Consider the following 26,961-nt stretch of genomic DNA (forward strand, 5'->3'; position numbering starts at 1 on the left):
GCACTGCAGCCAGGCCAGAAGGAGCCTTTCCTGGGTTACACCCGTCACAGCCAGCAGACAGTGCTCCTCTGGGGAAACAGATACCCACGCCCTGTGTGGAGGGATAACTGCTGGGGGTGGGAGGATTAAGGAGCTTCCACAGCAAATGGCATCTAAGCTAGGACCAGATCACCTGAAGTTCCAGCCAGTGGAAGAGCACAGGCAAAGATTGGAGGAATTCTTTGGGTGTGCTTTGACTGTGTTGGGTAGCTGTTTCCAGAATTCTTGTTTGACCTTGCTCCTATAGGGTAGTGTTGGCAAACTGGTTTCACCTATTATGTTACTGATGGGTAGTACCTGCCTGAAGCACCAGTGTGAGAGAAGTCTGCCTGACTGCAAGAACCAGAGTGTCTTGGTATATTGGTGATGCCTGCCTTGGGGAGAAAAAAGACACCCTGCAGAGCTGCAGGGTCACACTGATCGGGGTTGAGGTACCCAGATGGGCTAGGCCATAAAGCAGGAAACAAGACTGAGAAGCAAGAATTTAATGTGGGAATATGGATGCTTAGGGTGTGGCCTCTGGCAAGGGGACACCCTGGCCCTGGTCTTGGGCCAGCAGACGCAGAAGCAGGGAGTGGAGGGCCCGGCAGACCGGTGTGTAGCCCAGGCGGCTCAGATGCAGGTAGTCATACATGTCATGGTGGCTGATGGTGCCATCTGAGTGTACAAAGCCAGGGTCGGCATCCAGGAAGTGGGCCCGTGGGTGGCCAGCCAATGCTGCCCGTACCAGCTCGTTTACCCGTCGGTTTTTCTCACGGAGTGGGTTAGGGTGCTGGCCCCTTGGTAGCAGGCCCTGAGGAGGGGCACCAAAGGTGTGAGGAGACACCCTACCAGCATCTAGGTGTCCTGTTCTCTGTGCCAGACTGTTTTCCACCCCCCACCACGAAGTCCCCAGCTGCAGAATACACTGGGGATGGGAAAGTGGGGGATTGGAAGGGTAGTTCCTGATACCACGTCTGAGATCTCATTCAGTAAGAACCTTCTGGGTGCCAGCCTCTTTCCAAGTATCACTCATAAAAATGTTGACATCATAGCAAGGGATCAGTCCCTCTTTCAGAGGAAGAAATGTCCCAGCTAAAGTGATGGAGCCTAGATTCACCCCAGGAATGCATGACAACTTTTGACTATTTAAGTGTTTTGAGTTTTCAACACTCCCAGAATCTCCAGCAGTCCCTTGGGCAAAAGGGGTTCACTGGTCCCTGAACGCATCCTTAACTACAGCTGCTCTGAGGGGTGTAGCAAGCTTCAACACGAGATTTTGCCTGAAAGCCACTGCCCTGTGCCAAGCTGCCCAGAACTGTGCCAGCCATGGCTACACCTGAGGGGGTCCCAGACGACTACTAATCTTCCTTCCCTTCCCTCCCACCCTCTCACCAGCACCACGACCCGGGCCTGGGGCTGCCGCTGGTTCACCAGTTGCACGATGGCCTTGATGCCACCAGTCACCTGCTCTGCTGTGTGCCCGTGGTTGTTGGTACCCACCCAGACGACCACAATCTGTGGAAAGAAAAGCACGAAGAAGTGGTGAGGGGGCAGGCTAAGGGTGCTTTAGCTGCCCACCAAGACCTGCTCACCTTGGGCCGGATGTGTTCCAGCTCCCCGTTCTCCAGTCGCCACAGCACATGCTGCGTGCTGTCACCACCAATGCCAAAGTTAAGTGCATGCAGAGGAGAGAAGAGCTCCCGCCAGATCTGTGGGCAAGAAGTGGTGTGGGCACAGGGGCATAGTCAGCATGGACCACCATGCTAAGTGTTAACCAAATATCATCATGGAAGAGCCTTGCTTAATGGAAGCAATCTGGTTAAATCTTACCCTGAGCAAACCCCTGGATGGTCAAACCTCCCTTTATGCAAACCTATTATAGTGTCACTTTCACGGACCCCACAGAAGCAAGACTCACTTTATGGAAACCCATTCTGCTTAGACCATGTATTGAACAGAAAGCATTACAGTTGAACCTCACTTTGAGGAAAGCCATTACGGTTTAACCTCGCTTAGTGGAAAGATATTATAATTGAGCCGCTTGCAGAAGTGCTATTACAGTTGACCTTGACTTCGTGGAAATGACTATAGCTTTGTGGAAATCCATTAGGGCTGTGCACTCCTTTAAGCAAACAATAAAGAGCCTCACCTTGGGCAATCTTCTTGTAGTGGAGCCTCATTCTAAGTCTCAGTATACACAAATTCAATCTGACAAAGCCAGGGCACACACTTCCTTCTCAGTAGAATGTTGCACTCTACACCAAGATTCTGAGTGCCCCGCGCTACCTGAGGTTATTTAGGGTACCCCATACCCTGCCTAGCCTGGGCTCTGGTCCAGGTATGTCAGTGAGGGCACAGGCCTGGGTGGGGCAGGAGGAGGGAGACGAGTCTCACCTCGCACTGGTGCATTAGCTGGACCAAGGAGTCCCCAATGAAGACGACTTCAGGCTCCTTATCTTTGCTGTCGGCCACGAACCGATGGTGCTTCGGCGATGAAAAAGGGGGAGTCAATGCCATGCGCGCTTCCGGGCCCACCCCGCCCTGCTTCCTTAGGCAGCACTACCACAACTACCCTCGGTTTCCCAAACAAGTAGTGAGAGCGGCGCGAACTAGCTGCTCTCCTGAGCGCCCTCGTCCCCTGAGGACTCCTGAGTATCGCAGGCGGGGTCGCTCACCAGGGACATCCAGCGCCCGTCGCCCTGCACGTCCTGCACTGGCGTGGGCTTGCTGGCTGGATTCTCCTCTCCGCTCATCTTGGCGCCGCTGTTCCTGCACGATGAGCGAGCGAGGTCGGCGTGGGAGGGTTCTCGGAGGAGGTGGCTCCGCCACGCCCACCCCTACCCCTCCAGGCAACAATGGACGAGCCGGACGCCCGCACTCACAGCAGAGGACGATGGCCGATCCGGGCACCGCCTCCTCTCCAGAGGGGCGGAAACCTTCACTTAGGAGGGGAGGTGGAATTGGGAGCTCTTGCTTCCCCCACAGCGGCCGCGCAGTGGGCTCGTCCGGCGCTTCCCGCCGGAGCCACCGACTCCCCGGCAACGGCGGCGGCTGGTGCACCCGGACACCGGGGGGATGGGGGAGGCGAGACCATCTAGCACCCGTGGGGGAGGAGGGAGAAACCACCCCACAGGCGTCATGGGGAGGGGCGAACTACCTGAAAGGCCGAGAGTGGGCGGGGAAAATCTAGCGCTCTTCCTTGGAGGAAGAAACCATTTGCTATGGGACGAGAATTGTGTGGAAGGGACCACCTACTGTGGGGGGAGGGAGGGGGTGTTCCATTCACGTGTGGGGGGAGGGGAGTGAGTGGACGAGTCCATTCTTGGATCCTTTAAGGGGGTGGCTCGTACGCACCTGGCTAGCAGGGGACGCTCTCATTTTCTACTGTTGTGGGGGAGAGAAAAGGAAGATGGCAAAATCTGAAAATTGGAGGCTCAGTTGTAAAGACACCCTCTAACGCAGCGCCAGGACTTTAGTGAGCCTGTCTCCTCGTGGGCCTCCCCTGCTCAAAAACACCAGTTTTTATGGCATAAGATCTAAACTATGTCTTTGCGTTACGGACATCATAGGCCCTGCAAGGGGGGTAGAAGAAGACGCAGAAAGAGAAAGGAAATTAGAGACGCTGCAAGGCCCAGGTCCAGCCTGGCGCCCCTCCCGCGCAGCTCATCTTGCAGATCTGTGGCCTCTAGTCCCCTCCCTAAACCCATGACAGACCAACAACTTAAGTTTGGTGCGTCTGGGCTCTGAAACCTGCATCCACAGCCAAAGCCACCTAAGGTCGCACCCCCATCTCCCACCCCAAATTGATCTCAGACCTCAAGTCTTCCCAGATTTCCCTGTTCTTGGGGACCAGATGGAGGTCCCACATCCCCCTAAATCTAGTTACATTCCTGTAGCTTCACTCCCAGATGGGACGCTTCCTATCTATTCATTCCTTCTGGGTAGGTTGATATTGAGATATAGAGATGGGTCTTACTTATTGTGTTTATGTTTTGCCTCAATCCACTTGCCTGGAACAGGGCTGACCGATAGTACCAAGTACTATGGCTGCTCACAAGTACCTGCTGAACGAATATTAAATGAATGGGTCAGATCCCAGCCTTGTCCCCGTGTGTTGGGGGAGACAGATCCAGACATAGAGCTGGGAAAAGGATCAAGGTTGTGATTAAGGGAGATACAAAGGGCCTCGGGGGGAGGAGGAAGAGAAGGACTCTGAAGACGAGGGCTTTCTTAGTAGTATCTGAATTAGACTTTGAAAGATCATGAAGATTGGGCAAGTAATATTTCATAGGTAATATAACTTATCAGGGCATGGGGAACACCCTGGCATACCTTGATTTTAAAGTCTGAGGGGAGAAGTGTAAATGGATATGTTGGAGAGGGAGAGAGGCAGCTCCTGAAGCAAAGCTTGTGAGAAATGATCCCAGGCATTCGTTCACCAAGCGATGTTTCAAGTTAGCTGTATTGGCTCATTTCATACGGCAACTGTATAAAGGAAGTACTATTCCGAACTCCTTTTTACAGATTAGGAAACTGAGGCTCTGAGCAGTTTCACACTTTTCCAAGGTCACACAGCTCAAATGTGCCAGTCTGGGTGTTTGAACCTAGGTTAGTCTTGCTCCAGAGCCTCTAGGCTCTGGTGAAGAAGGCTCTTCATTCTCTAGGGATGAAGTCTTTTTTTTTTTTAATTTTTTTGAGGAAGATCAGCCCCGAGCTAACTGTTGCCAATCCTCTTTTTGCTGAGGAAGACTGGCCCTGAGCTAACATCCATGCCCATCTTTCTCTACTTTATACACGGGACGCCTACCACAGCATGGCTTTTGCCAAGCGATGCCATGTCCATACCTGGGATCCTAACTGGCGATCCCCAGGCCACCAAGAAGCAGAACGTGGGAAGTTAACCGCTGCGCCCCCTGCCCCAAGGGATGAAGTCTTTGACTGAGGGGACTGCCCGTACATGGGCGCTACCACAGTCCTGTCTTTCCCTTGCACCTTGCCTCATCTCACGCGCCAGACAGGAAGTTCTCCAATAGATGTCTAAACCAATCAGAATTGGGGAAGGGGGCGGGCCTAGTGGACCTCACAGCCAATTGGGGGATGGGAGATGTCTAAGGACAAATGAGAGAGGTTTCCGACAGTGAGGCTGGGGGGCGGGGCTATAACTGGCACTGTGCGCGCGCCTGGCACGCGTCCCCTGGGCCTCGTGCCGGGGTGGGGGAGTCAAAGGGCATGGGAGGGGCACGCGCATGCGCGCGGTGCGCAGGAGGCCCATCATGAGGCCTGGAAGAGTGCTGGGCGCGTCGTGAGCTGGGGTCACCGCGGAAAAGAAGCCATTGTGTCCCACAGCCACGTGGGGTTGGCGAGGGGCGGGGTTTGTTGGGGCAAAAGAAGGTGAGGTGCCCCTGCCGCACCAACCGTACCCTACTTCTCCACCTCACCTGCCCCACCCTGCCTCGTCTCCTACCCTAGCCCCCCTACCTGCCACGACCAGGCCCCAGCCCCTGATACCTCCTCTGCCACCCTTTCTGTCCTCCTTAGGTTTTCTCCATCTGTCCAACTTCTCTACCGCTGTCTCTCTCTCCTGCCCTTCTCCCTCTACCATCTCTCTCCACCTTCCCCATTCTCCACTACCTCCTCTACCCCTGGATTTCTCCTTTGTCTAAAATCCCTTTCTGGTTCACAGATCCCTCCAGTCTCATGATCTCTTCCCCATCTTTTACCTATTTCTTCATGTTCGTGTTCCCAGTAACCCTTTCTCTAGTTCCTGAAAAATCTTCCCGTTCACCATGATTCCCTTGACCCCACCCTACCCCTAAGACTCCTTCCCTGACCAAGCCTTTTCCCATTGCTCTCTGCCTGCTCCCTTTCTCTCATCTTGTCTCCCTGAATAGTACTCTGGCCTCACCCCAAACTATGTCCTCTTCTCACTACTCGCTTTTAGGTCCCTGACTTATCTGCATGCTGATGACCACCCTATCTTTACATTCCAGGACACCATGGACCCCCGGGGGCCAGCCTCCCGGCCTTTCCAGAGGCCTGAGAAAACTGGTCGTGTCCGTCGCAGGAAGACCAGGCGGGAGCGTAATGAGGCCCTGGTGGGCAGCCGCCGGCCATTGGTCCGTCGGGATCCTCCCTTGGCCAGTCGGGATCCACCTGTGGCCCCTAATGCCCACAAGCTCGTGGTCATAACCCAGGGCCGGCTGAGCCGGGAGCACCGGGGTCTCTTCAACCATGAGGTGAAATCTCTGGACGTGGCACGGCTACTTAGCAGTGGGTCCCTGGAGCCAGTCACTCCTGCACTCCCCATTAAGTCCTCCCCAAGCCCAGGCAGGGCCCAAGAACCAGCCCCACAGTCAAGGAGCAAGGAGAAGCAGGTGCCTGTAGGCTCGGGCCCAGGCCCACCCAGTCCCCTAGAGCTCCCTGGCTTGGGGCAGCTGCTGAAGGAGCTGCAGTGCCAGCTGATTCTGCCACAGGCCTTCCCCAGGAGGAACCTAGTGCAAGAGACCAGGGATGCCATCGTGGGCACCTTACAGGCCTGCCATGGCTGTGTGCCCGACCTTACCCTGGTGCTCCGGGACTGCCAGCCACGCTTGCCAGGTGAGCCCTCCTCCTGCCCCCTGTGCTCTTGTTCCCTTTGTTTGCTCTAGCTCAGCTGTCCCTGTGCTTTTTTCCTCTGTGCCAGGGACCAAGCCTGGGGGCCCTGAGAGACGAAGGATGACACCCTCCTGGATCAACAACCCTGAGCAGGCCCCAGGGGAGGGGAGGCAGAAGAGGCGACAGGGGACAAAGGAGCTCACCTTCACCATGTCTAACTCCTCCAGCACTCCCGCTATACACAGAGTGAGCTTGGCACCACCAAAAGGTCCCTGGACACCCCCCTTACCCTCCTTGCCTTCACCATCCGCAGCGGCCTGGGGTCCCCCAACAGCCTTTGACCTGCTGAAAAGCATCTGGCTGGTAGCCACACCACCCCCTCCCCGGCCCAGGGTGGTTGGCCCACCACAGCCCCTGCCTCAGCCACCATCACCCTTGTTGTCCCAAACCTCTGCCCTGGACTGGAGCCCCGCCTCCCCTGCCCCACTGCCTAGCCTCTCCTGGGTGGTGGCCCAGAGCAGCCCAGAGGCCTGGTCCTTCCCACCCATGAGACTGTACTGAGGGGACTGAGGCTGGGCTGGGAGCAGGAATCCCACAATCCTAATCATCTCAATAAAGTACCTTCTTCATGGTCTTGATTTTCGGTGAGTGGCTGACCCAGGAGAGCAGTTTTCCTTAGCTCTGAGTTCTGGGTCCAAGATGGAAAGGAAGGTAATATTGTCACCTTCCTAGGGCCTGAGGGGTCAGCAGGCTGGAGAAACTTGGGGCTTTAGTTAGTCCAACACATCTACCCACGGAGGCCACCTATGTGCCCAACTCTGAGCTCTGATGATGCTGGGACCCCAGAGTGAGTGACATAGGCTCTGTCCCTAGGAGACTCCCAGTCCAGTGGTAGTTACAGAGAGTCCCAGCCCCAGTGGTTGCATAAGAGAGAGAGAGAGGTGCAGGGGCTGAAGGAGTCAGAGGAGGGAGTGGTGACTGTGCCCTGCTGATGAGCGAGGTCTTCATAAAGGAGCTGACACAGACCCTTGTGTTTTTCAAGATTGGTAGAAACTTGCCAATAGAGGAGGAAAAGAACATTTCAGGCAAGAAGAACAGCATGTGCAAGGCCTGGAGGAGGGTGAATAGGATATATGGGACCATTTTCCTTCGGCCCATATCTCTAGGCTATGCTGGGATCTAGACTGAGTCACGTCTGGGCCCTGTCCTTGAGAGGCTCCTGGTCTGCTGGGCACAGGAAGAGTGTGCAGGATCAGGGCAGGAATAGCAGATGAGGCCTGGATCTGGCCCACAGACTTTTTTCTTTGGCCCATGATATATTTTAAATTTTTGAATTAATTGCCTACTGTTACAAATCAGACAGTTTGCCTTTAAAAAAAGATTGCATTTCTGGCTTCTCTCAGGGAAAAAAAAAAAAAAAAAGAAAAGGATCTGGCAGCAGACCTACTATCCCTCCTGGCAACAACTAGCTCAAGCCAAGTAGCAGAGGGCCCTTTCTCATGGGGCCCACATTCTCCCTTGAAGGTGTTTCACAGACTTGGCCCCTTGCCTTAGAAAGGTTTTTAAATGGTATTTTGAGGGGCAGCAAGTCTTCTGCAGTGAAAGGGGAGGGATGAAGCTAGAAATGTTTGTTGAAATCTATCAGGAAAATCCAGCTGAGGGGCTTGGACTTGACTCTGTAAGGCCTTTCCAGGGCTCCCCATTGCCTACTGGGTAACCATAAGGTCAGTGCCAGTGTGGAGGGGACTGGCCTGGGAGATCACCTAGCTATGATTTGGCTGTGGTGTTATGGGGGAGGAAGTGGCAAAGCTGAGATTGAACCCAAGCAACTGATTTCAGAGTCTGCTCAAGGGCTTCTCACCACACCACCTGTCTGCCTCAGGGCAACCCCAGTTCACACCCTGGTAAACAGTGACAGGACAGGGTCAGGTAGCAGGGTGTAGTGGTTGTGGCTGAGGGCTCTCTGCAACCTCTGTGTTGTGTGCCCAGAACAAGTGGTTTGCCCCTTCTGTGTCTCTGTGGGCACTTCACAAAGTGAAGGGATCTGGAACGCTGGCAACTCGAGAGGACCCAGCTGGGGATGGCTGGCATGGGGGCAGGGATAAGCAATCAAAGAGCAATTTGGGGGCTAAGTTGGGGGAGGTCAGGACAGAGTTGGGGTCTAGGGATTGTGGGCTGTCCCGGAGATGGCAGTCGGGAGGAGGTACGACTTGGGGGAATGTGAGTTCACTTTGGGACGGGGAGCCGGAGGTATCAGCGAGACTCCCAGAGGGGAGGACTGGGGCTGGGGCGGAGAGGAGAGGATGGGAAAGGGGCGTCTCCTCTAACAGGGATTGGGAAGGGGCCAGGCCGGGCCATCCTGAGGAGGGGGCGGAGAGCGCGGCGCCCGGCGGCCCCTTTAATCGGGGGCGCGCGCAAGCCGGCCCGCGCGCTCTCGCCGCCGTCGCCGGGCCGGAGCAGGAGCTGGAGCGGAGCCGGGGCCGGGGCCGGGGCCGGGGCCGGAGCGGGCGGAATGGAGCCCCCGCGCGCGCCCGCTCTGCGCCTCCTGCTGCCGCCACTGCTGCTCTTGCTGCTGCCACTGCCCCCCCGCGCCCGGGCCAAGTACGTGCGGGGCAACCTCAGCTCCAAGGAGGTGAGCGCGCCAGGCCCTCCCCTACCACCCATCGGGCCCCCAGGGGACGAGAAGGAGGGGAGAGGGAAGGATGCCGCCGCGCCCCCTGCCACCCCTCCCGGACGGACCCTGGGAGCCACTGGGGAGGTGGGGCCGGGGGCAATGGGGGACTGGGTCAGGGTTGGGTATAGGGGGGCCATGGGTTTGAGACTGACTCAGGGGGGTTGTAGGAGGGACATTGAGGTCAGAGCTGGACAGGGAGTGGGGCCGGGTTGGGAGAGTCTGAGTTTGGGGTGGGGGTGGGGGGACGCCGCGGTGGTGCTGAAGGGACAGCACTTTTCACTCCGCAGCGAGCCTGGAGTCCACACTCCTGCTCAGGACCAGGAGAGGGCCGTTTGGAATATTCCTCAGCACGGATGGTCTCTGGGACCACCGTGGGGGCATGTGTGTGGATAACTGGGGGGATGCCAATCAGATGGTGTCTGGGACGAAGGTGGCCGGGATGGGGATCTGGCTCTCCAGGGTCTTTCTCAGGGTGCCTAGCAAATGGAAGAAGTGTTTGAGGGGAGGGGAGGAAACTTGGGGGACATCTGAGGCAGGAATCCTGGACCCAAGGTGAAGGGATCATGGAAGAATTTTGGAGGTGACTTGGTCCCCTTATGCTTCTTGGGAAACTGGGTACTGGAGGGTAGGGAAGAAAAGTTGGGGGTCTATGGAGTTGAGGAGAGTTCTTGAAGGACTCCGAAGAGGGTCTGACTGGGCCCCTCTTCCAGGACTGGGTGTTCCTGACGAGATTTTGCTTCCTCTCGGATTATGGCCGACTGGACTTCCGTTTCCGATATCCTGAGGTGAGCCTACCCCAACCATTCCTCCCGCTGAGGCTGGATACTCCCTTGGCCTCCCAAGGCAAGGGCTGCCCCAGCTCCCTGCACTCCCCCAAACCCTGAAATCTCTGGGTCTACAGGCCAAGTGCTGTCAGAACATCCTCCTCTATTTCGATGACCCATCCCAGTGGCCAGCCGTGTACAAGGCAGGGGACAAGGTGAAGGCTGTGAGGAGGGTGTCTGGGAGGAGGGAGAAGGTCAAGGCTGGCCAGAGAGTAACCATGTCCCTGCCTTCTCCAGGACTGCCTGGCCAAGGAATCAGTGATTAGGCCGGAGAACAACCAGGTCATCAACCTCACCACCCAGTATGCTTGGTCAGGCTGTCAGGTATGGGCCCAGCCTGGGGGAGTGGGCAGGTGCTGAAGGTCAGAGGCCCGGGAATGGCACAGAGGAGCTCAGCCTTCTACTCTCTACTCCCCAGGTGGTGTCAGAGGAGGGGACGCGCTACCTGAGTTGCTCCAGCGGCCGAAGTTTCCGTTCAGTGCGTGAAAGGTGGTGGTACATTGCACTCAGCAAGTGTGGGGTAAGGGTCTGGGCTGGCCACCTGGGCCTTCTCCTCCTTGCCTTGCTGCTGAGCCCCTACCTGCCTAGAGCCCCCCTTAGGCCTCCACACTCCCTACAGGGAGATGGGCTGCAGCTGGAGTACGAGATGGTCCTCACCAATGGCAAGTCCTTCTGGACACGACATTTCTCGGCTGATGAATTTGGTGAGCATATGGGGACCCAGAAGCCAGGATCTTTGTGGGAGCTCAGAGCTGGGTGCCTGCTGAGGGACACCCAGCCTGACTGAACAGTTTTCTCCTTCCACCAAATCGGTAGGGATCCTGGAGACAGATGTGACTTTCCTCCTCATCTTTATCCTCATCTTCTTCCTCTCCTGTTACTTTGGATGTGAGTACAGCACATGGTGGGGGTAGTTAGAAGATATTGGGGGGGGGCAAGGTTGGGGGAGATGAGCTGCTTTCCCTTCCTGTCTGTGAACGACCTTCCCTACCCCTCTTCCAGATTTGCTAAAAGGTCGTCAGTTGCTCCACACAACTTATAAAATGTTCATGGCTGCAGCAGGAGTGGAGGGTGAGGTTTTGAGTATCCTAACTTTTGAGTTCTGTGAGGAGGGACCTGCGGCCCAGATACCTGGGTACTGGGAGAGGAGGGCCGGGGGCCTGGACTCCTGAGTCTGAGGGAGGAGGGGCTGGGGGCCCAGATTCCTGGGTCTAAGGGAGGAGGGGCTGGGGACCTGGACTCCTGGGTCTGAGGGAGGAGGGGCTGGGGGCCCAGATTCCTGGGTCTGAGGGAGGAGGGGCTGGGGACCTGGACTCCAGAGTCTCCTAAGAAGTCGGTGGGAGTAAATGGTCTAGAATCCTGACAGGGATGAAGGAGGGGTTCTGGCCATATGGGTCATAGTGCTAGGGAACAGTGATGCTCCAAAGCTGGTTTCTCTCCTTTCCTCTCTCTGCCCATCCTCCCCTCAGTCCTGAGCCTCCTGTTTTTCTGCATCTACTGGGGCCAGTATGCCACTGATGGCATTGGCAACGAGAGTCTGAAGATCTTGGGTGAGAATGAGGTGGGCTGGGGAGGGTGCCCGGGCTCCTCTCCGAGCTGCATCTGAGCCACTGTCTCCTCCCTTTTCTCAGCCAAGCTGCTCTTCTCCTCCAGCTTCCTCATCTTCCTGCTGATGCTCATCCTTCTGGGGAAGGGATTCACGGTGACACGGTGCCCAGGCTGGGGTGGGAGGGAGTGCTGGGGGGGTGGCTGGGCTAGGGAGTGGGGCAGGGGGACAGGTCTGGGGAGTGGCTGCCCCCTCCTCCCTGACAGCCCCCACCCCTGCTGTCTCCCCTCATGGCCTACCGCCAGGGGCCGCATCAGCCATTCGGGCTCCGTGAAGTTGTCTGTCTACATGACGTTGTACACCCTTACCCACGTGGTGCTGCTCATCTATGAGGCTGAGGTGTGTCCTACCTGCCACTGCCCAGGCCCTGCCCTCCCTTCCCACCCCTCCAAGCTTTTGGTGGCCTCCTCCACATGTCTGCTAGCCCTTCCCCACATCCACTAGTCCTGGCTCTCTCTCTCTGCAGTTTTCTGCCTTCCCATCTGTCAAAGTGCATTCCTCCCCTCTTCACCATCTCTGAGTAGCTTCCTTCCTCCTCCCTCTACCTCTCACTGTCTGTCACATTTGTGCTCAACGTCGTGACTAAGAATTCAAGGGTTACACAGACTAGGTCTCCCACTTCCCAGCTGGCTGACCTTGGGTGATGGCCCCCCTCTCTGGGCCTTTTCCCCCTCTGTAAAATTAGAAAGGTCTTACCCACTCTAGGGGGCCTCCTCTAATGCTCTTTTTTTTTTATGCTCTCAGGAGCGATCAGGATTTTTTTATTTTATTTTATTTTTTTGAGGAAGATTAGCCCTGAGCTAACTACTGCCAATCCTCCTCTTTTTGCTGAGGAAGACTGGCCCTGAGCTAACATCCGTGCCCATCTTCTTCTACTTTATATGTGGGATGCCTACCACAGCATGGCTTTTGCCAAGCGGTGCCATGTCTGCACCTGGGATCTGAACCAGTGAACCCTGGGCAGCCGAGAAGCAGAACGTGTGCACTTAACCACTGTGCCACTGGGCCGGCCCCCTCTAATGCTTTATAACACCTGTGGTTTTGGCCAAAAGGCTCCCTCTTAGCCTCAGTTTCCCCCTCTGTGAAGTGGGGTGATAATAAGATCCAGCTCATTGAGTGCCAGTGGAAAAGTTCACATGTGGTTGTTTAGCCCTGCGTTGGGCCCACAGTAGTGGATGTATTCTCTTCCTCTCTTTTTTACCCTCTCTCTGTACCTCTATATGATTCTATCTCCATCCCTTGCTCTCCCGCTGCCTGTGTCCTGACCAAGTCCCTCTGGCCCCCTGGATGCCCAGGGGTGGGGTCTGGAGGGCAGGAGGCCAGGGCTATGAGGAACCCTCTCCCTTGGGTCCAGTTCTTTGACCCGGGCCAGGTACTGTACACGTATGAGTCGCCGGCGGGCTACGGGCTCATTGGGCTGCAGGTGGCAGCTTACGTGTGGTTCTGCTACGCCGTGCTCATCTCCTTGCGCCACTTCCCGGAGAAGCAGCCTTTTTACGTGCCCTTCTTTGCTGCCTACACCCTCTGGTGAGATGTGCTGGGCCCCCAATCTGTCCCTGCCTCCCAGGGCTCCCCAGAAATGGCTATCCCCAATTCAGACCCTCCTCAGTGAGGCAGATGGGCTTTCAAGTCAGGTAGCTGTCACCAGAGTCTGCCACTTACTCACTTTGTGACTTGGAAAAAATTACTTTCCCAAAGTAAAAGAGAGTGCCTCAGGTTGCTTACCCATAGAGAAAGGCTGTTAAGAGTATCTCCTGCAGACGGTTTTCTTGACCATGCACAGGGCAGTATATGGGGGCTTTGTGTCAGTAAATGTTCAATAAAAGCTAGTTGTAATTTTTATCGTTCAACATAACATAGCAGTAAAGTAGGTGGCTTCCAAGCCAGACTGCCTGGGTTCAGATCCCAGTTATAAACTTGTAAACCATTGTGACCTCACGCAAGTCAATTAACTTCTCTCTGCCTCAGTTTCCTCACCTATTTCATGGGGATGAAAACTGTAACTCCCTCATAGTCACTGTGAGAGTTAAATGAGTTTATATATATGAAATGCTTAGAAACAGGTCTAGCATGCAGTAAGTTCTTAATTGTTATTATCATATGTTAATTCATTCTTCAAACATCTATTGATTTTCTATCAGGCGCCAGGATTTGGGGTGGGGTGGAACTGAGTTAAATTCAACCTAGTCCTTGCCCCTCACAATTTCCCAGGCCAGTGCAATTCCTGCCCTCTTTTAACCTCTGGCTTCTGAAGGTCACACTGGCTTCCCTCCTTTGGGACCCGCCTGGGGCCTGTGTTTATGCATGGCAGGGGAGTTGGGGCTACCAGGTGGGGTAGAGGGCAGGGGCAGTGTCTCTACCCACCCAATACCTCTCCTTCAGGTTCTTTGCGGTTCCCATCATGGCCCTGATTGCCAACTTTGGGATCCCCAAGTGGGCCCGGGAGAAGATTGTTAACGGCATCCAGCTGGGGATCCATTTGTATGCCCATGGCGTGTTCCTGGTGAGGATGGGCATCCAGGTGGGGGTGGGAAACCGATGGGCAGAGGATGCATGAGGCTCCTTATCCCTGATCTGCCTGAACCTTCTGTTCTGAGCTCTTGATCCATTTCCTTTACTTTATCTCTTGTATCATTCAACAGACACTTATTTAAGAGAGCCTGCTAGTTCCTGCAGGCTACTCTACTGTGTTCCCCCAGAGTCCACCCTTTTCTATTCCTCTCTCCCACCTTGTGTCCTGGTCTCTTCTCTCAACCCCACCCTCTTTCTTTGTCCCCCTCTCCATTCCCATTCCTGTCTCTGTTTGCAGATTCTCACATTGTCCTTGTGTATCCCCACTGCCTTCCCCAAGCTTCTTGGTCTCTACTTCACCCTTCCCCCACACATCCTCCCATCTCTGCTGCTCCATCAGAGGCCATTGTCCAGGAAGAAGCAGCTGGGGTGGGCCTGGCTGGGGCTCCAGGGGGCCTAGATCTGATTGGCATCAGGAGGACCAGCACCAAACCTCTTTGCCCTGGTTCACATCCTATCTGGCCTTCTGGGTGACAGTTATTATATTCATTCCTTCATCCATCCATCAATCATTCAGTGGGCACCTATCTTGAACCAGCCTCTGCTTCATGTTAGGAACCATATGCATTTATCCCTGCCCTCTTTTTTGATTGTCAGAGCAGCCCCAGGAAAGGGGATGGATAACAGCCATTGAACCCACTATACAGACAGGGGAAGCTAATGCCTAGAGAGGGGAGGCTACCTGCCAGGGCTCCATGGCCTTTGGTGGCAGGGCGGGGACTTTGAACCCAGTCCTTCTCCAGCAGACCACAAGATCTGGCATAAGAGGAAGCCAGACAGGGAAACAGGCATCACTGAGGGCCCCAGCTCCTGTCCCCAGGGGTCCACCATGTGCGTTGAGGGAGGGGGCTAGGTCCTCCATCTTCTACCCCAGAGTCTGACTTAGGTACAGACTCACCTTCCTGGGACAGTCCATCTTGAGGCTCTGGAGGAAGTCAGAAAAGGACAGAGAGTAGAGAAACACCGAGAACCCACCACGTGCCAGGTTCTGCACCAGTGGTTTTCATATCCACCCTCTCTCTCCTCATCTTTCCAAGTAGGCACTGCAATCCCTTTTCCCCAGTGAGGCTCAGGGAGTTTAATCAACGTGCCCCAGATCCCACACTTGGTGAGCTGTGAGGCGGGGAGGTGGAGTGCAGGCTCAGAACGCCAAACGCAGTGCCCTTTCTGCAATATTTCACCTTCAGCCAGTTTCCTTCCTAAAAATGCTCACGTTAGCTCAGCACAGCTCCACCTCTTGGCATTCCACTGCTCATTGGTTTCAGCTCCTTGTTCACTTACTCAGCACAACCTTAGAAGGCTCCCCTGTGCAGTGCTCAAGTCACACCCAGTCCCTGCCCTCATGGTCTACCAGACTAACTGGAGAGACATCTCTACATTCAACCAATGTTTATTGAAAGCCTTTATGTGCCAGACACATTCTAGAAGATATCGGGGATTCTGCAGGGAACAGAACAGTCAGGTTCCTGCCCTCATGGAGCTAACATTCTAGAGTCTATCAGTTGCTGTCTAATTGAACTTTCTGTGTTTATGAAAATGTTCTATAATTTGTGCTGTCCAGTGTGATAGCTACTAACCACATGTGGCTATTGAGCACTTCAATGTGGTGAGTGTGACTGAGAAACAAAAATTTTAGTTTAATTTTGATTTAAATTTAAATAGCCACACGTGGCTAATGGCTATCATACTGGACAGTGCAGGACACTGAAGCTTAACCAGTCAGTGATAATTCAGTGATCAGGGCTCTGATGGAGGAAGCATCGACAGAGTAATGAGTTGTGATGGAGGAAAAAGGTCAGAGCCCAGTGCACTGTGAGAGCCTAGAGGAGGAGCCTAGTCCAGTTGAAGAGTCTCAGGGACGGGTGGAGGTCGTCAAGTGAGGAATCATTAGGAACCGCTGGGGCCTGGACCGCGCTTCTCCAACCTGCGCCCGCCCCTCGCCCCAGATCATGACACGCCCATCGGCCGCCAACAAGAACTTCCCGTACCACGTGCGCACGTCGCAGATCGCCTCAGCCGCGGCCCCGGGCCCGGGAGGGAGCGAATCCGCGGACAAGACCTTCCCGCAGCACGTCTATGGGAACGTGACGTTCATCAGCGACTCGGTGCCCAACTTCACGGAGCTCTTCTCCATCCCCCCGCCCGCCTCCTCCGTAAGCCCCGCGCCCCCGGCGCCCGAGGAGCTGCTGGCGCCGCCCCTGGAGTACCTGACCCCGCTCCCGGCCCCGCCGCCGCCCCCCGGGCCCAAGCGCCTGAGCCCGCCCCCTGCCTTTCGCACGCCCGGCGTCCCAACGCCGCGCCGCGACTTTCCCCAGGCGCCCGCGCCCACCCTGCCGGACTGGGTCCTGGCGCTGCTGCGCACGCCCCCGCAGACGCCACGCGCCGTGCCCCCGCCGCCGGCCTTCTGCGGCTCCCCCCCACTTCCCCGGCCGCCGCCGGAGTTCGCCTGGCGCGCCCCGACGCCGCCCCCAGAGTACCTAGCCCCGCTGCCTAGGCGCCCCGCCACCCACTCCTTCCCTGACTGACACATTCGCCCACACCTCGGGAGGGGGGCGTCCTCTGGGGGGAGGGGGACGGGCCTTCGGGGCCGCATCTGCCCCCCGTGGGTCCCGGACGGCCTCTGACCCTGACCCCCCTCCCAGGCCGGGAAGCAGGTGGAGGAGACGGCGGTGGCGGCGGCGGTGGCCCCGAGGGGCCGCGTGGTGACCACGGCCGATCCGGGCGCGGCCTCCCCGCCCCCTCCCGCTCGGTTCCCCAAGGCGGCCGACCCGAGCTGGGATGGCCCGACGCCGCCCTACCAGCCGCTCGTGCCCCAGACGGCGGCGCCGCACACCGGCTTCACCGAATACTTCAGCATGCACACGGCCGGGGGCCCCGCACCCCCGGTCTGAGCACCCCTGCCCGCCCCTGCCCCAAGGGCCGCGCGCCGGGCCCCGGCCGGGCTCCAGACCCCCGCTCTATCCTGGCCCCAGGGCTCGGCTATTCCGGGCCTTCCCGACCCTCCCCACCCCGCACGCCCAGGTAGGGGTGCGTAGTGTCCAGCTCCCGCCCCCCCCTCCCCCCCCCTCCCCCGACTCTTGTGCCAAACGGTCCCGCGGGAGCCGCTGTCCCCGTCCCCTCCCTCAGCCCCTGCCCCGAGCGGCGCCGGATTCTGGGCTCCCGCTGTTCCGAGACCTTCGGCCCCCTGGCCCCCTCCGAGACCTCTGACCCGCTGGACCCTGGGACACCAGTGACGATCGCCGGGACCCTGCTTGTGACTCTCCAGGACTCCGCGACCCTGAGCCACTGCTCCCGGGACGGATATTGTGGTCTCGACGCTGAAACCTTCCCTTGGATCTCTATGACTTCGGACCCGTGCTCTGTCCACCCCTATTTCCATCCCAGAGGCCCTCCCTCAGGTCCCTGGCAGAAAGATTTTTTTCCCCCTTCTTGCCAAAATAAAGAGGATTCGTTGAGTTTTTATTTATAAGATGGCCTCTTTTACATCTTGATGGTGCTCAGAGGCCGAGGTGAGCAAGAACCGCTCCAGGCTCGGGACCTCAGTGTGTCCATCTGTGAAACGGCATTTTGGGAGGGGACTACATAATCTGACCTTTCGTTAACCCAGAATCTGGGAGCAATGAAGATATAAATCATGTAGCGGAGCCCTCTTACTGTATGGCTCCTTTATTTTTACCTTCACTTTCCCAGTCAGAGCTAGAGGCGCCCTCCAGTGGTACGTGCTTTGGTCAGCCACCTGCATCCCGAGTTTCGGTTAGGATTTTAGCACTGCGCATGTGTAATTTCTCGGTTTGGCAGGCCAAGGAGGTCACTGCTGCGCATGCGTCCGGGAACAAATGGGCGGGGATGCTTCCGGAAACCTCCTTTTGTGGAGGGGTGGGGTTGGGTGCTCCGCAGTCCTCCTAGGGCCGCTCTGACCTGCGACTTGGTTGCTTCTCGCCTCCTCTGCGTCCTCCCTCCCACAGCGGCCGCTCGGCCCCACCCTCTCGCCCCACTCCCTGCGGGTCTTCCCGGGCCGCTCTGGCCCGAGCACCCCCTCATCTCTCTGATCTGGTTCATCCGGCTCCGGAGGGAGGCGCGGGTGGGTGAGCAAGGAAATGCGTCTATGGGGTCCAGGCCCAAGCCCCTGAAGACGCGCACCGCCCCTGGCACCCGCTCGCGCCCCGCCCCCGACTGGAGCGTTCTCTCCTGGACCATCCCGGCCTGCCTTGGACCGGCTCGCACCCTCTATGGAGGCCCCCGCCTGGCTGTAGAGCCCTTCGCCCTCTGGGGACCCACCCGTTCATAAGGTCCGTTTCGGTCTACAGCGGCCCGCGTCTGTAACTGCTGGACACCGTTTATGGGGTCGGCCAGCCTATGGGGGCCCGTGTCTGTAAGGGACTCCCACGATCCCTAGGGGTCAGTCCCGCCCATAACGACCTCATTTACAGGGTCTTCCATGGATCTACAGGGTCCACCCTTTGGCTTCTAGAGCCGGTCAACAGCGGCGGTTCCCTTCTCGGGAACTGCGACGCCTGGACCCCCCCGGTCTACGAGGCCATGTCCCGTCTATAGAGGTCGCATTTGCAGGGCCTCTCAGGGGCTTTAAGGCCCGTCCCATCCGTAAGGGCCAGTGCGGGAGGCAGCAATGGCTCTGGGCCAGGCTCTGGCCACGGCGCTGGCTCTATCTTTGGCCGTGCTGGGGCCGCTGTCCCGTGGGGCCCTGGCGGGGGACTGCAAGGGGCAGCGGCAAGTGCTGCGGGAGGCGCCAGGCTTCGTGACGGATGGTGCGGGCAACTACAGCGTGAATGGCAATTGCGAGTGGCTCATCGAGGGTGAGTGGGGCCGCGTGGGTCACACACCCACTCATGCGCTAATTCATTCATTTGTGCACTCGTTCATCCACTCACCACATTCCCAGAGCCCGGTTCTGGTCCAGGCCCTTTGCTCCAAATTGCAGCCAACCTGGGCCCTGCCCTGGAAGGCCTTGAAGCCTGGTGGGGGAGTTGAACCCAGACCTATATGATCAATTACAAGCCAGAAGCATGGGTGAAGGATATTCTGAGTAATTGTTAGAAACTCAGGCTCTGAGCCCAACCACCTGGCTTCGAATTTGGCTTCCACTTCTTACTAGCTTTGTGCATTTGGGCAGGTAGCTTCCTTTCTCTGAGGGCCAGCTTCCCCTCCCCGCAAGTGGGGATAATAATAGTACCCACCATAGAGTGGTTCAAATTAAATGAGAACAGGTATTTAACATGCCTGGCACATAGTAAATGCTCAATAAATGATATTAGGATTAATACTTTTATTATTTTAAAAGTAATTCAATAAAAGCACTTTTTCAGTCATTCATGTGCCAGACATTCTATTTGCCACTGGGACACAGCATCGACCAAGACAGCCCCAGCAATCTCTGATGATTTGGGGCTTGGAATCCAGTCAGGGAGACAAAGACGTTAATAGTGACAGCCCAGAGTAGTTGGGACTGTGATGGAGGAACCCCAGGGGCCTGGGGGAGCCCAGAGGAGGTGCCTGACCTGGGGGTGAGGGAGAGTAAAGAGGGCTTCCTGGAGTAGGTGTCTGAGCTGAGACCTAAAGGACCAATAGGAATTAGCCAGGAGGAGGAAGAGGAAGAGCATTCCAGGAAGAGAGAACAGCCTGTGCAAAGGCCCCAGTCCAGTGGGTGAGACAAACCCACCCCCAGGGAGTGGGAAGCCCAGAGAAGACATCTGACTTAGCTTGGGCTATAGCTGAGACCAGAGGCATGCGTAGGAGGGAGCAAAAGAGCATTCCAGGCAAGAACAGCCTGTGCAAAGACCTGCAAGCTGGAGGCTATGATGCTTTTGAGGAACTAGAAGTCCAGTGTGCTAGAACGCAGAATACAAGAAGACAAACTGAGCCAGAGACTGGAGGGTTGGAAGGAGCCAGAGCGTGCAGAACCTTGTGATTTTGAGCTGTATCCTGAAGGCAATAGGGAGGTGGAAGAGAAGTCTAAAGGCAGTGGCTGGAGTTCAGAAAGGCCTCCCTTGGCAGTGGATGTAGGAGCTGGCCTCCAGGATGGGGTGGGAATCCCCCAGAGGAGGTCCTGGGCAAAGGCCAGAGGTGTGACAGGGCCTGGATCATGCAGGGCCTCCCTTCGCAGGCTTCGGAGCATGGTCTTTGTCTGGGAGCACTGGAGAGCTATGGAAGGGTTTTGAGCAGGAGAAGGGCGTGATCTGATTTATGTTTTAGAAGGTCTCTGTGACTGTTATGTGGGTTGTGGATGAAGCATGTTTCTTGGGGTTGAGTGTGTCTGTCCCCAATGTGGGGGCCATTCCTGTCTGAGGATGAGAACAGAATAGAAAATATGTGTATATATTGAGGGCATAAGTCATTCTCCAGCCTTGAGAGCCCCAGCCTGGTTGGAGATGGTAGGGCTGTATACAGATATTCAGGCCCTAGTGTGCTCAGGGCTGAGATGGAAGGAGGTTGAGTAGATGGGCCTAGGGGAGTGAGAGGACTCTGTCGGGGGTTACAGAGGAGCTGCCACTGGAGCAGGGTTCTGAAGTGTGCATAAGAGTTTACTGCGTGAGAAAAGGCAACGGCCTCTATAAAGGCAAAAGAGAGGCTGGTGTGTCTCAGGAGCCATTTCTAGGTTTGTCTGATCTGGCTGGACTGTTGGCTGGGGTGTGAGGAGGGCGCCAGAAGCAGAGGAAGAAGGGCCTTGAATGTCATGCTGAGCAGCTTGACTTTTCTCTTGGGGTTGATGGGGAGCCACAGGAGGACTTTGAGCAGGAGTGGGGCATCAGGGGCAGGCTGCGTCAGGGGCAGACTGGAGACTTGGCCTGTTATGTTAGTCTTACAGGAGATGAGTTCTGATCTGGGACAGGGGCTAAGGAGGTGGAGGGGTGTGCAGAGCACAGAGAAATGTCTGTGAAGCTTCACCAAAGAGACTTGGGGACCACCTGGCTGGATGTTGGGGTAGGGAGGAGTCTGGGAGACTTCCAGACCCCCTTGATCTCCCATCCTTCCCAATGGCTGTCACCTCTAAGAAGCAACATGTTCCCCCATCTATTAAAAAATATGCAACTTAACTTTTGTACCACGTGCACAGTTTGTTGTACCCAGAACTCATAACATCCTCGTGAATAAGAGGTATCCTACTTTTGAATAGCAAGTGGTTTTGGGGTTGGATCTCTGTCCAGGATGGCATGGGGGTTTGGGTCCACATTGGGTGGAAACAGGAGACCTTGAACTTAGGGAGGAACTTGGGCAAGGCAGATGGTGAGCCAGCCTCTGGCAGGCTCTTAACAAAGATGTACTTGTGATCCGGGAACAGAGCTTTATAGTTTCGTTGAGCTGGTAAGATTCTGGGAGGTCTAGTTGCCTGGTGTGGCTGAATGGTTCTTCCGCATTCCCCAGACCACGGCTTGGGGTCTGTGTGTGATGTTCTCGCTGACTCTGGTTAGAGCCTGAAGGAGAGTTACCAACTTCAGTATTCTTTCTTTTTTGCATTTCTTGATTCCTTCACCCAGCACGTCCTGAGCCCTTGCTCAGTGCTAGGCCCCGTGCTGGACAATGCCAGGGAGGGACCCCAAGATAAATTAGGCCCAGGCCCAGACCTGTGGGCCTCCTAGGCTGCAGGAGACCCAGACCTGGACACAGATGGTCCTGGCCCACAGGAATGAAGGTTACAACGGGAAGTGAGAACCCCAAAGAGGGGCGCCTAACCCAGCTAGGAGACATCAGGGAAGGTTTCCTGGAGGAGGTTGGGAAGTTTGCTGCGGGAAGGGAGAATGTACTCCAGATAGCGGGAGAAGTTTGTGCAAAGACCCAGCTCCTGATAGAGCTGCAGGCAGTGGGGTGTTGTGAGACAAGGTGAGAATTTAAACGCCAGATTAGGGAGCTGGACTTTCTCCTGTGGGTCGTGAGGAGCCATGGAGCAGGGGAGGGCCAGGGCCAGATGTCGAGTTGGGAAGATCCCTCAGGGACCCATAGGAGGCTGGGAGGCCAGGAAGGAGGCTGGATCGGTGGTCCTGGTAAAAGAGGAGGAAGCCTGGGCTGTCATGTTGGAGTCATTATCATGTTGAATCCTCACACCAGCCCTGGTGAGTAGGGAGAATTATCCCCATTTTACATCAAGGAAACAGGCTCAGAGAGCCCATGGAACTGGCCCAAGATGACACAGCTAGTGAGTGGTGGATGAGCATCTTTGGTGTACAGATGAGTGTGCTGAGGGGCGTGGGGGAAGGGGCTGGCTGAGGGTCTTCCAGCAGGTCAGGGCAGAGCTGGAACCCAGGTCTCCTCGTTTGCCTAGCCCAGAAGACTTCCCTGAGCCCCAGTGTGAGATGTGGGATGAGAGAACCTTCTGGAACCAGGACCTGGCAGAGAGCAAGAATAGTGACAGTGCTAGGACTAGTGGCACTTATGAAGTGCTGGGTCCCATTAAGCACTTTCCCTGCGTTATCGCCTCTCGTGGGGGCAGTCAGATGTCAGCTGGGGCTGCAGTCATCCGAACACTCACCTGGGCCGGATGTCCAAGAAGGCTGCCTCACAGGGCTCCCAGTTGATGCTGGCTGTCAGCTGGAAGCTCAGCTGGGGCTGTCAGCTGGGACGCCTACACGTGGCCCCTCCATGTGGCCTTGGCTTTTCACAGCATGACAGCTGTGTTCTGAGAAGGAGCATTCTACGAGGCCCAGGTGAGAGCTGCAAGGCTTCCTCTGATCCAGCCTTGAAAGTCCCAGAATGTGACTTCTGCTGCTTTGTATTGGTCAAGCTGGTCTCTGAGGCTCTCTCCAGATACAGGGGCAGGGAATCAGCCCTCACCTCTCAATGGGAGGAGTGGCCAAGAAGTTTGAATCTACCACAGTACCCTTATATCCCCACTTTACAGCTGAAGAAACAGATCCAGAGAGGGCGGGTGACTTGTTCAAGGTCACATAGCTAGTAGCTAGTAAGTGGCAGAGCCAAGATTTGAGCCCAGGCACTCTGGCTCCAGAGTCTATGCCCTTAGCCCCTACAATAAACATAAATGAGAGCCTGGTTCGGGGCAGAAGAGAGCTGTGATGCTCTAAGGTTTGGCCTTTGTCCAGGGGGAAGAAACCGGCCTCTTCCCTTAGAGCTCTGTTGGGCCTGGAACGGGGACCCTCACAGTGGCCCTTTCCAGCTGGGAGTGTGCCTCTCTGCTAGGATCTGGACCCTGACCCTCAGGCCTGAGCATGTCTGAGGCTCAGGCATGAATGGGAACAGGCTCTGTGTGGCCACTGGGATGGGGTTCCTCTCTCTGCACTTCAATTTTCCCGCCTGCATAGTGGGAGGTGTTCAGCCTGATCCCAGGGATCCTTTCCAGGGCTGATACTGTAATTCCTTCTCAGATGTCCCATCCCTCTTGCTGTCACAGCTCTTATCTCCCTGGGCTAGGAGACCAGGAGCCCCTCGAAGGCAGAACCAAGGTCTGACTCATCTTTGGGCCCCCATCACCCGGAACAGGGCCTGATGTTTGTGGGTAGGCTGCATGGAGGAGTGGGGAGAGGGTTCACATTTGAGCCTGGCTGCTCTGTTCTCACCGCCCAGCCCCAAGCCCCCAGCACCGGATCCTGCTGGACTTCCTTTTTCTGGACACGGAATGCACATACGACTACCTGTTCGTGTATGACGGTGACTCCCCCCGTGGGCACCTGCTTGCCAGTCTGAGTGGGAGCACCCGGCCTCCGCCCATTGAGGCTTCCTCTGGCAAGGTTGGTGGGGACTGGCTGTGAGGCTGTGGCTGGAGGATCTAGGTGGAGTGTGGGGGACAGAGGACAGCAAGAGGGAATTGTCATCAGACTGAAGGACACAGGGACAAGGAAAGGAGGTGGGGTCCCCCAGGGTGGAGTGGGGCAGGCATGGACCGCCCTCCCAGTCCAGTCCCTGGAGCCCTGCTCGCTTTGTGCCTGCAGATGCTGCTGCACCTCTTCAGCGATGCCAACTACAACCTGCTGGGCTTCAACGCTTCGTTCCGCTTCTCCCTGTGCCCAGGTGGCTGCCGCAGCCATGGACAGTGCCGGCCCCCGGGGTTGTGTGCCTGTGAGCCAGGCTGGGGGGGCCCTGACTGTGGCCTGCAGGAGTGTCCAGCCTACTGTGGCAGCCATGGCACCTGTGCCTCGGTGAGCCTGTCCCCAACTGTGTCTCCCTGGGGCCCTGATCTGTGACCACACCCACTGCTGCTGTTTTGTAGATCTGACTGCCCTGGCCTGAGACTCCCCCTGCCACCCCACTCTCTCCCATGACGCCCCCACCATCAGGGACCCTACTGTCACCCACAATACTCCCCTCTCCTTCCGGATCCTACCCCCATCTGTTACTCCAACCCACTCCACCTTCAGCTGGGGCCCCTCCTCCTGAGCCCACTCCTGTCCTCATCGATAACCCATCTCTCACCTGTGAACCCAGCCTTCTTCCTCTTGCCAGGCCCAACTCTGTCCTCCCACCCAGTCACTCTGTCTGACCTATGGGCCCTCGGCCATGACTTCTGACTTTCGACCACTGACCTTGGGTCTAAGCCGTGCACATCCAGCTTGGGGTCTGGATCATGCCTGGAGCCCTCCCTGCCTTGACCTCCCAGATCTGAGCTCTTCCAGCCCTAGCAGACATTGACCTCACTGTCTTTCTTTTCCAACCGGTCGTCTTCTGTCTGTCCTCATTTTTCTCTCTGGGTCTTTCTCTTTTTCTCCTTCCCTTTTTCTGTTGGTGTGTCTGCTTTTCTCCACCTCTCTTCCTCTGGTTGTGTCTCTGTTTCTCTTTCTTCCTCTGTCTGTTGGTCTGTCTCCCTCTCTCTCTCTCCCTTTGCCTCTCTATCTCTTTTTCCATTCTCTCCTTTCCTATCTGTCTCTCGCCTTCTGTCTTTCTCCCTGTGTGTCTCACTCTGGCCATGTCTCTCCTCCCCCTGTCTCTCTGTCTTTTCCTCTCTCTCTCTATCTCTGCCTTTGTGTCCCCTTGCCCCAGCCCCTGGGACCATGCCTCTGTGAGCCTGGCTTCCTGGGACGCGCCTGTGACCTGCACCTGTGGGAGAACCAGGGGGCTGGCTGGTGGCACAACGTGAGTGCTGGGGACCCTGCCTTTTCTGCCCGAATTGGGGCGGCTGGTGCCTTCCTGTCCCCACCGGGGCTGCTGGCTGTTTTTGGAGGTGAGCAGATGGGTATGCGTCTGGGGTCTGGAAGCCTGGCAGCCTGTGGCCAGGGCTTGAGACATTCCACCCCTCCACAGGCCAGGACCTGAACAGAGCCCTGGGTGACCTCGTCCTGTACAACTTCTCTGCCAACACCTGGGAACGCTGGGACCTGAGTCCTGCCCCGGTATGGACCCCACCTCTTCCCTGGCTGGAGGCTCCTGTCCACTCTGTCAGACCCAGCCAGGGCCCCCTGCAGCAACCCCACCCCCCACCCCATACTCCCCTTACCCCTGCAGCTTGCTCCAGGAATACCTACTCCTCCCGCTTCTGCTTTTCTGTCTCTGATTTTCTTTTTTCTTTCCTTAGCTCCTTTTCTGCATCTTATCTTTCTGTGTGTCTCCTGTCTCTCTCTTGCTCCGTCTCTGTTTTTGTCTGACTCTTGGTCTTCTGCTCTCTCTCTCAGTCTCTGTGTCTCCTTCTCTCTGGGTTGTATCTCTCTCTGCTTTTCTCTGTCATTTCTCCTTCTTTTCTTGTCTCCCTGCCTCCTCCCTCTCTTGCTGTGTTTTTCTGTCTCACCTTTTTTATTTGAATGTGTCTGTCTTTCTGGGTCTCTTTCTCTTCTTTTCTCTCTTTGTGTATGTCTGTCTCATCTTCTCTCTTTCTCTCCGTATCTCTGTCTTTCCACCTTTCTCCATCTCTGCCTCTCTCTGTATATGTCTGGCTTTCTCTCTCATTCTCTTTCTATGTGTCATCATCTGTTTCGCTCTCCATCTCTGTCTCCTGGTCTCTTCCTCACAGGCTGCCCGTCACTCCCATGTGGCTGTGGCCTGGGCCGGCTCCCTGGTGCTGATGGGCGGTGAACTGGCTGATGGCTCTCTCACCAGCGATGTGTGGGCTTTTAGCCCCCAAGGTGGGGGCCACTGGGAGCTCCTGGCACCACCTGTTTCTAGCTCCTTGGGGCCTCCAGGCCTGGCAGGTCATGCGGCTGCCCTAGTGGACGACATCTGGCTCTATGTGTCTGGTGGCCGCACCCAGCACGACCTCTTCTCCTCTGGCCTCTTCCGTTTCCGTCTTGACAGCACCAGTGGGGGCTACTGGGAGCAGGTGATTCCGGCAGGTGGGCGGCCTCCTGCTGCCACCGGCCACTCCATGGTGTTCCATGCCCCCTCTCGCACCCTGCTGGTTCATGGTGGACACCGACCCTCCACTGCCCGGTGAGTGACCTGCCCTGTAGGGCCAGATCTGGCCCAACACCCTGTGCCTTTAGTCTTTAGTGGTCTTTGCTCACTAACCAACTCCTGCAGTCATTCAGTCAATCATTCATTCACTCACTCATTTATTCACTCATTCATTTACCTACTTACTCATTCTCTAATCTTTCATTCAATCTCTTAGTCTCTTGTCTCCCCACACACTCCCACCCATCCGTCCATTCAACCAACCCCTGCTTGGTGTCCAGCTCTGGTTAGATTTTGCAGGGAAGCCAGAGATGAGTCAAACCTGGGTCCTGCCCACGGGGAGCTTCTAGTTCTGAGGGGACATAAACCGAATCACAGGCAGTCTC

The 26,961-nt window shown here is 56.4% G+C and overlaps 5 protein-coding genes across 10 annotated transcripts in view; 4 read left to right on the top strand and 1 right to left on the bottom strand.

The window, feature by feature from the left end:
* Positions 1–26,961, top strand: part of LOC124251347 (carcinoembryonic antigen-related cell adhesion molecule 1-like) — a 1,036,279-nt gene that overhangs the window by 556,333 nt on the left and 452,985 nt on the right. The window lies entirely within an intron of this gene.
* On the bottom strand, positions 510–3,099 carry PAFAH1B3 (platelet activating factor acetylhydrolase 1b catalytic subunit 3). Its single transcript, XM_046684111.1, has 6 exons — positions 2,904–3,099; positions 2,697–2,790; positions 2,416–2,505; positions 1,614–1,730; positions 1,414–1,536; positions 510–832 (listed from the first exon to the last, which is right to left on the bottom strand). The coding sequence occupies exons 2-6, from the start codon at positions 2,772–2,774 to the stop codon at positions 545–547; spliced, it is 696 nt and encodes a 231-aa protein (XP_046540067.1). The 5' UTR covers positions 2,775–2,790; positions 2,904–3,099; the 3' UTR covers positions 510–544.
* PRR19 (proline rich 19) lies at positions 6,018–7,176 on the top strand. The gene is made up of 2 exons (XM_046684099.1): positions 6,018–6,618; positions 6,704–7,176. Exons 1-2 carry the CDS (start codon positions 6,018–6,020, stop codon positions 7,174–7,176), a joined length of 1,074 nt encoding a protein of 357 aa, XP_046540055.1.
* On the top strand, positions 9,104–17,752 carry TMEM145 (transmembrane protein 145). 4 transcript variants are annotated; one of them, XR_006891733.1, is made up of 16 exons: positions 9,104–9,247; positions 10,000–10,074; positions 10,191–10,268; positions 10,351–10,437; positions 10,532–10,633; positions 10,733–10,817; positions 10,930–11,001; positions 11,116–11,184; positions 11,583–11,663; positions 11,745–11,823; positions 11,965–12,058; positions 13,074–13,246; positions 14,102–14,222; positions 16,237–16,443; positions 16,933–17,311; positions 17,417–17,459. XR_006891733.1 is itself a non-coding variant. In XM_046684085.1 (15 exons), the coding sequence occupies exons 1-15, from the start codon at positions 9,128–9,130 to the stop codon at positions 17,495–17,497; spliced, it is 1,524 nt and encodes a 507-aa protein (XP_046540041.1). In that variant the 5' UTR covers positions 9,104–9,127; the 3' UTR covers positions 17,498–17,752. The 4 variants fall into 4 exon arrangements, 3 of the variants coding, with proteins under 3 accessions (XP_046540041.1, XP_046540040.1, XP_046540039.1); XM_046684085.1 differs by lacking the exon at positions 16,933–17,311 and having other exon boundaries at positions 17,417–17,752; XM_046684084.1 differs by lacking the exon at positions 17,417–17,459 and having other exon boundaries at positions 16,933–17,350.
* MEGF8 (multiple EGF like domains 8) overlaps positions 18,222–26,961 on the top strand; it is a 39,933-nt gene continuing 31,193 nt past the window's right edge. The window contains exons 1-6 of one of the 3 annotated variants that reach the window (XM_046684048.1): positions 18,222–19,104; positions 23,822–23,985; positions 24,187–24,393; positions 25,232–25,412; positions 25,493–25,581; positions 26,196–26,611. In XM_046684048.1, the coding sequence (XP_046540004.1) occupies positions 18,918–19,104; positions 23,822–23,985; positions 24,187–24,393; positions 25,232–25,412; positions 25,493–25,581; positions 26,196–26,611 (1,244 nt within the window). In that variant the 5' untranslated portion in view covers positions 18,222–18,917. The remainder of the gene's footprint in view (positions 19,105–23,821; positions 23,986–24,186; positions 24,394–25,231; positions 25,413–25,492; positions 25,582–26,195; positions 26,612–26,961) is intronic. The other 2 variants (XM_046684046.1, XM_046684047.1) reach the window with 2 other exon arrangements.

This window comes from Equus quagga, chromosome 13 (genome assembly GCF_021613505.1).
Source record: "Equus quagga isolate Etosha38 chromosome 13, UCLA_HA_Equagga_1.0, whole genome shotgun sequence".
Taxonomy (NCBI): Eukaryota; Metazoa; Chordata; class Mammalia; order Perissodactyla; family Equidae; genus Equus; species Equus quagga.

What these genes read in the sequence shown, in the direction of transcription:
- PAFAH1B3 (XM_046684111.1), bottom strand. Translation starts at nt 2,774, where the DNA reads ATGAGCGGAGAGGAGAATCCAGCCAGCAAGCCCACGCCAGTGCAGGAC. An exon ending in ACGGGCGCTGGATGTCCCTG is followed by an intron (nt 2,506 to 2,696) that starts GTGAGCGACCCC and finishes TCATCGCCGAAG; the next exon opens with CACCATCGGTTCGTGGCCGA. An exon ending in TGGAACACATCCGGCCCAAG is followed by an intron (nt 1,537 to 1,613) that starts GTGAGCAGGTCT and finishes TTCTTTCCACAG; the next exon opens with ATTGTGGTCGTCTGGGTGGG.
- TMEM145 (XM_046684083.1), top strand. Translation starts at nt 9,128, where the DNA reads ATGGAGCCCCCGCGCGCGCCCGCTCTGCGCCTCCTGCTGCCGCCACTG. An exon ending in TGTACAAGGCAGGGGACAAG is followed by an intron (nt 10,269 to 10,350) that starts GTGAAGGCTGTG and finishes TGCCTTCTCCAG; the next exon opens with GACTGCCTGGCCAAGGAATC. An exon ending in TTTGCTGCCTACACCCTCTG is followed by an intron (nt 13,247 to 14,101) that starts GTGAGATGTGCT and finishes CCTCTCCTTCAG; the next exon opens with GTTCTTTGCGGTTCCCATCA.
- PRR19 (XM_046684099.1), top strand. Translation starts at nt 6,018, where the DNA reads ATGGACCCCCGGGGGCCAGCCTCCCGGCCTTTCCAGAGGCCTGAGAAA. An exon ending in CTGCCAGCCACGCTTGCCAG is followed by an intron (nt 6,619 to 6,703) that starts GTGAGCCCTCCT and finishes CCTCTGTGCCAG; the next exon opens with GGACCAAGCCTGGGGGCCCT.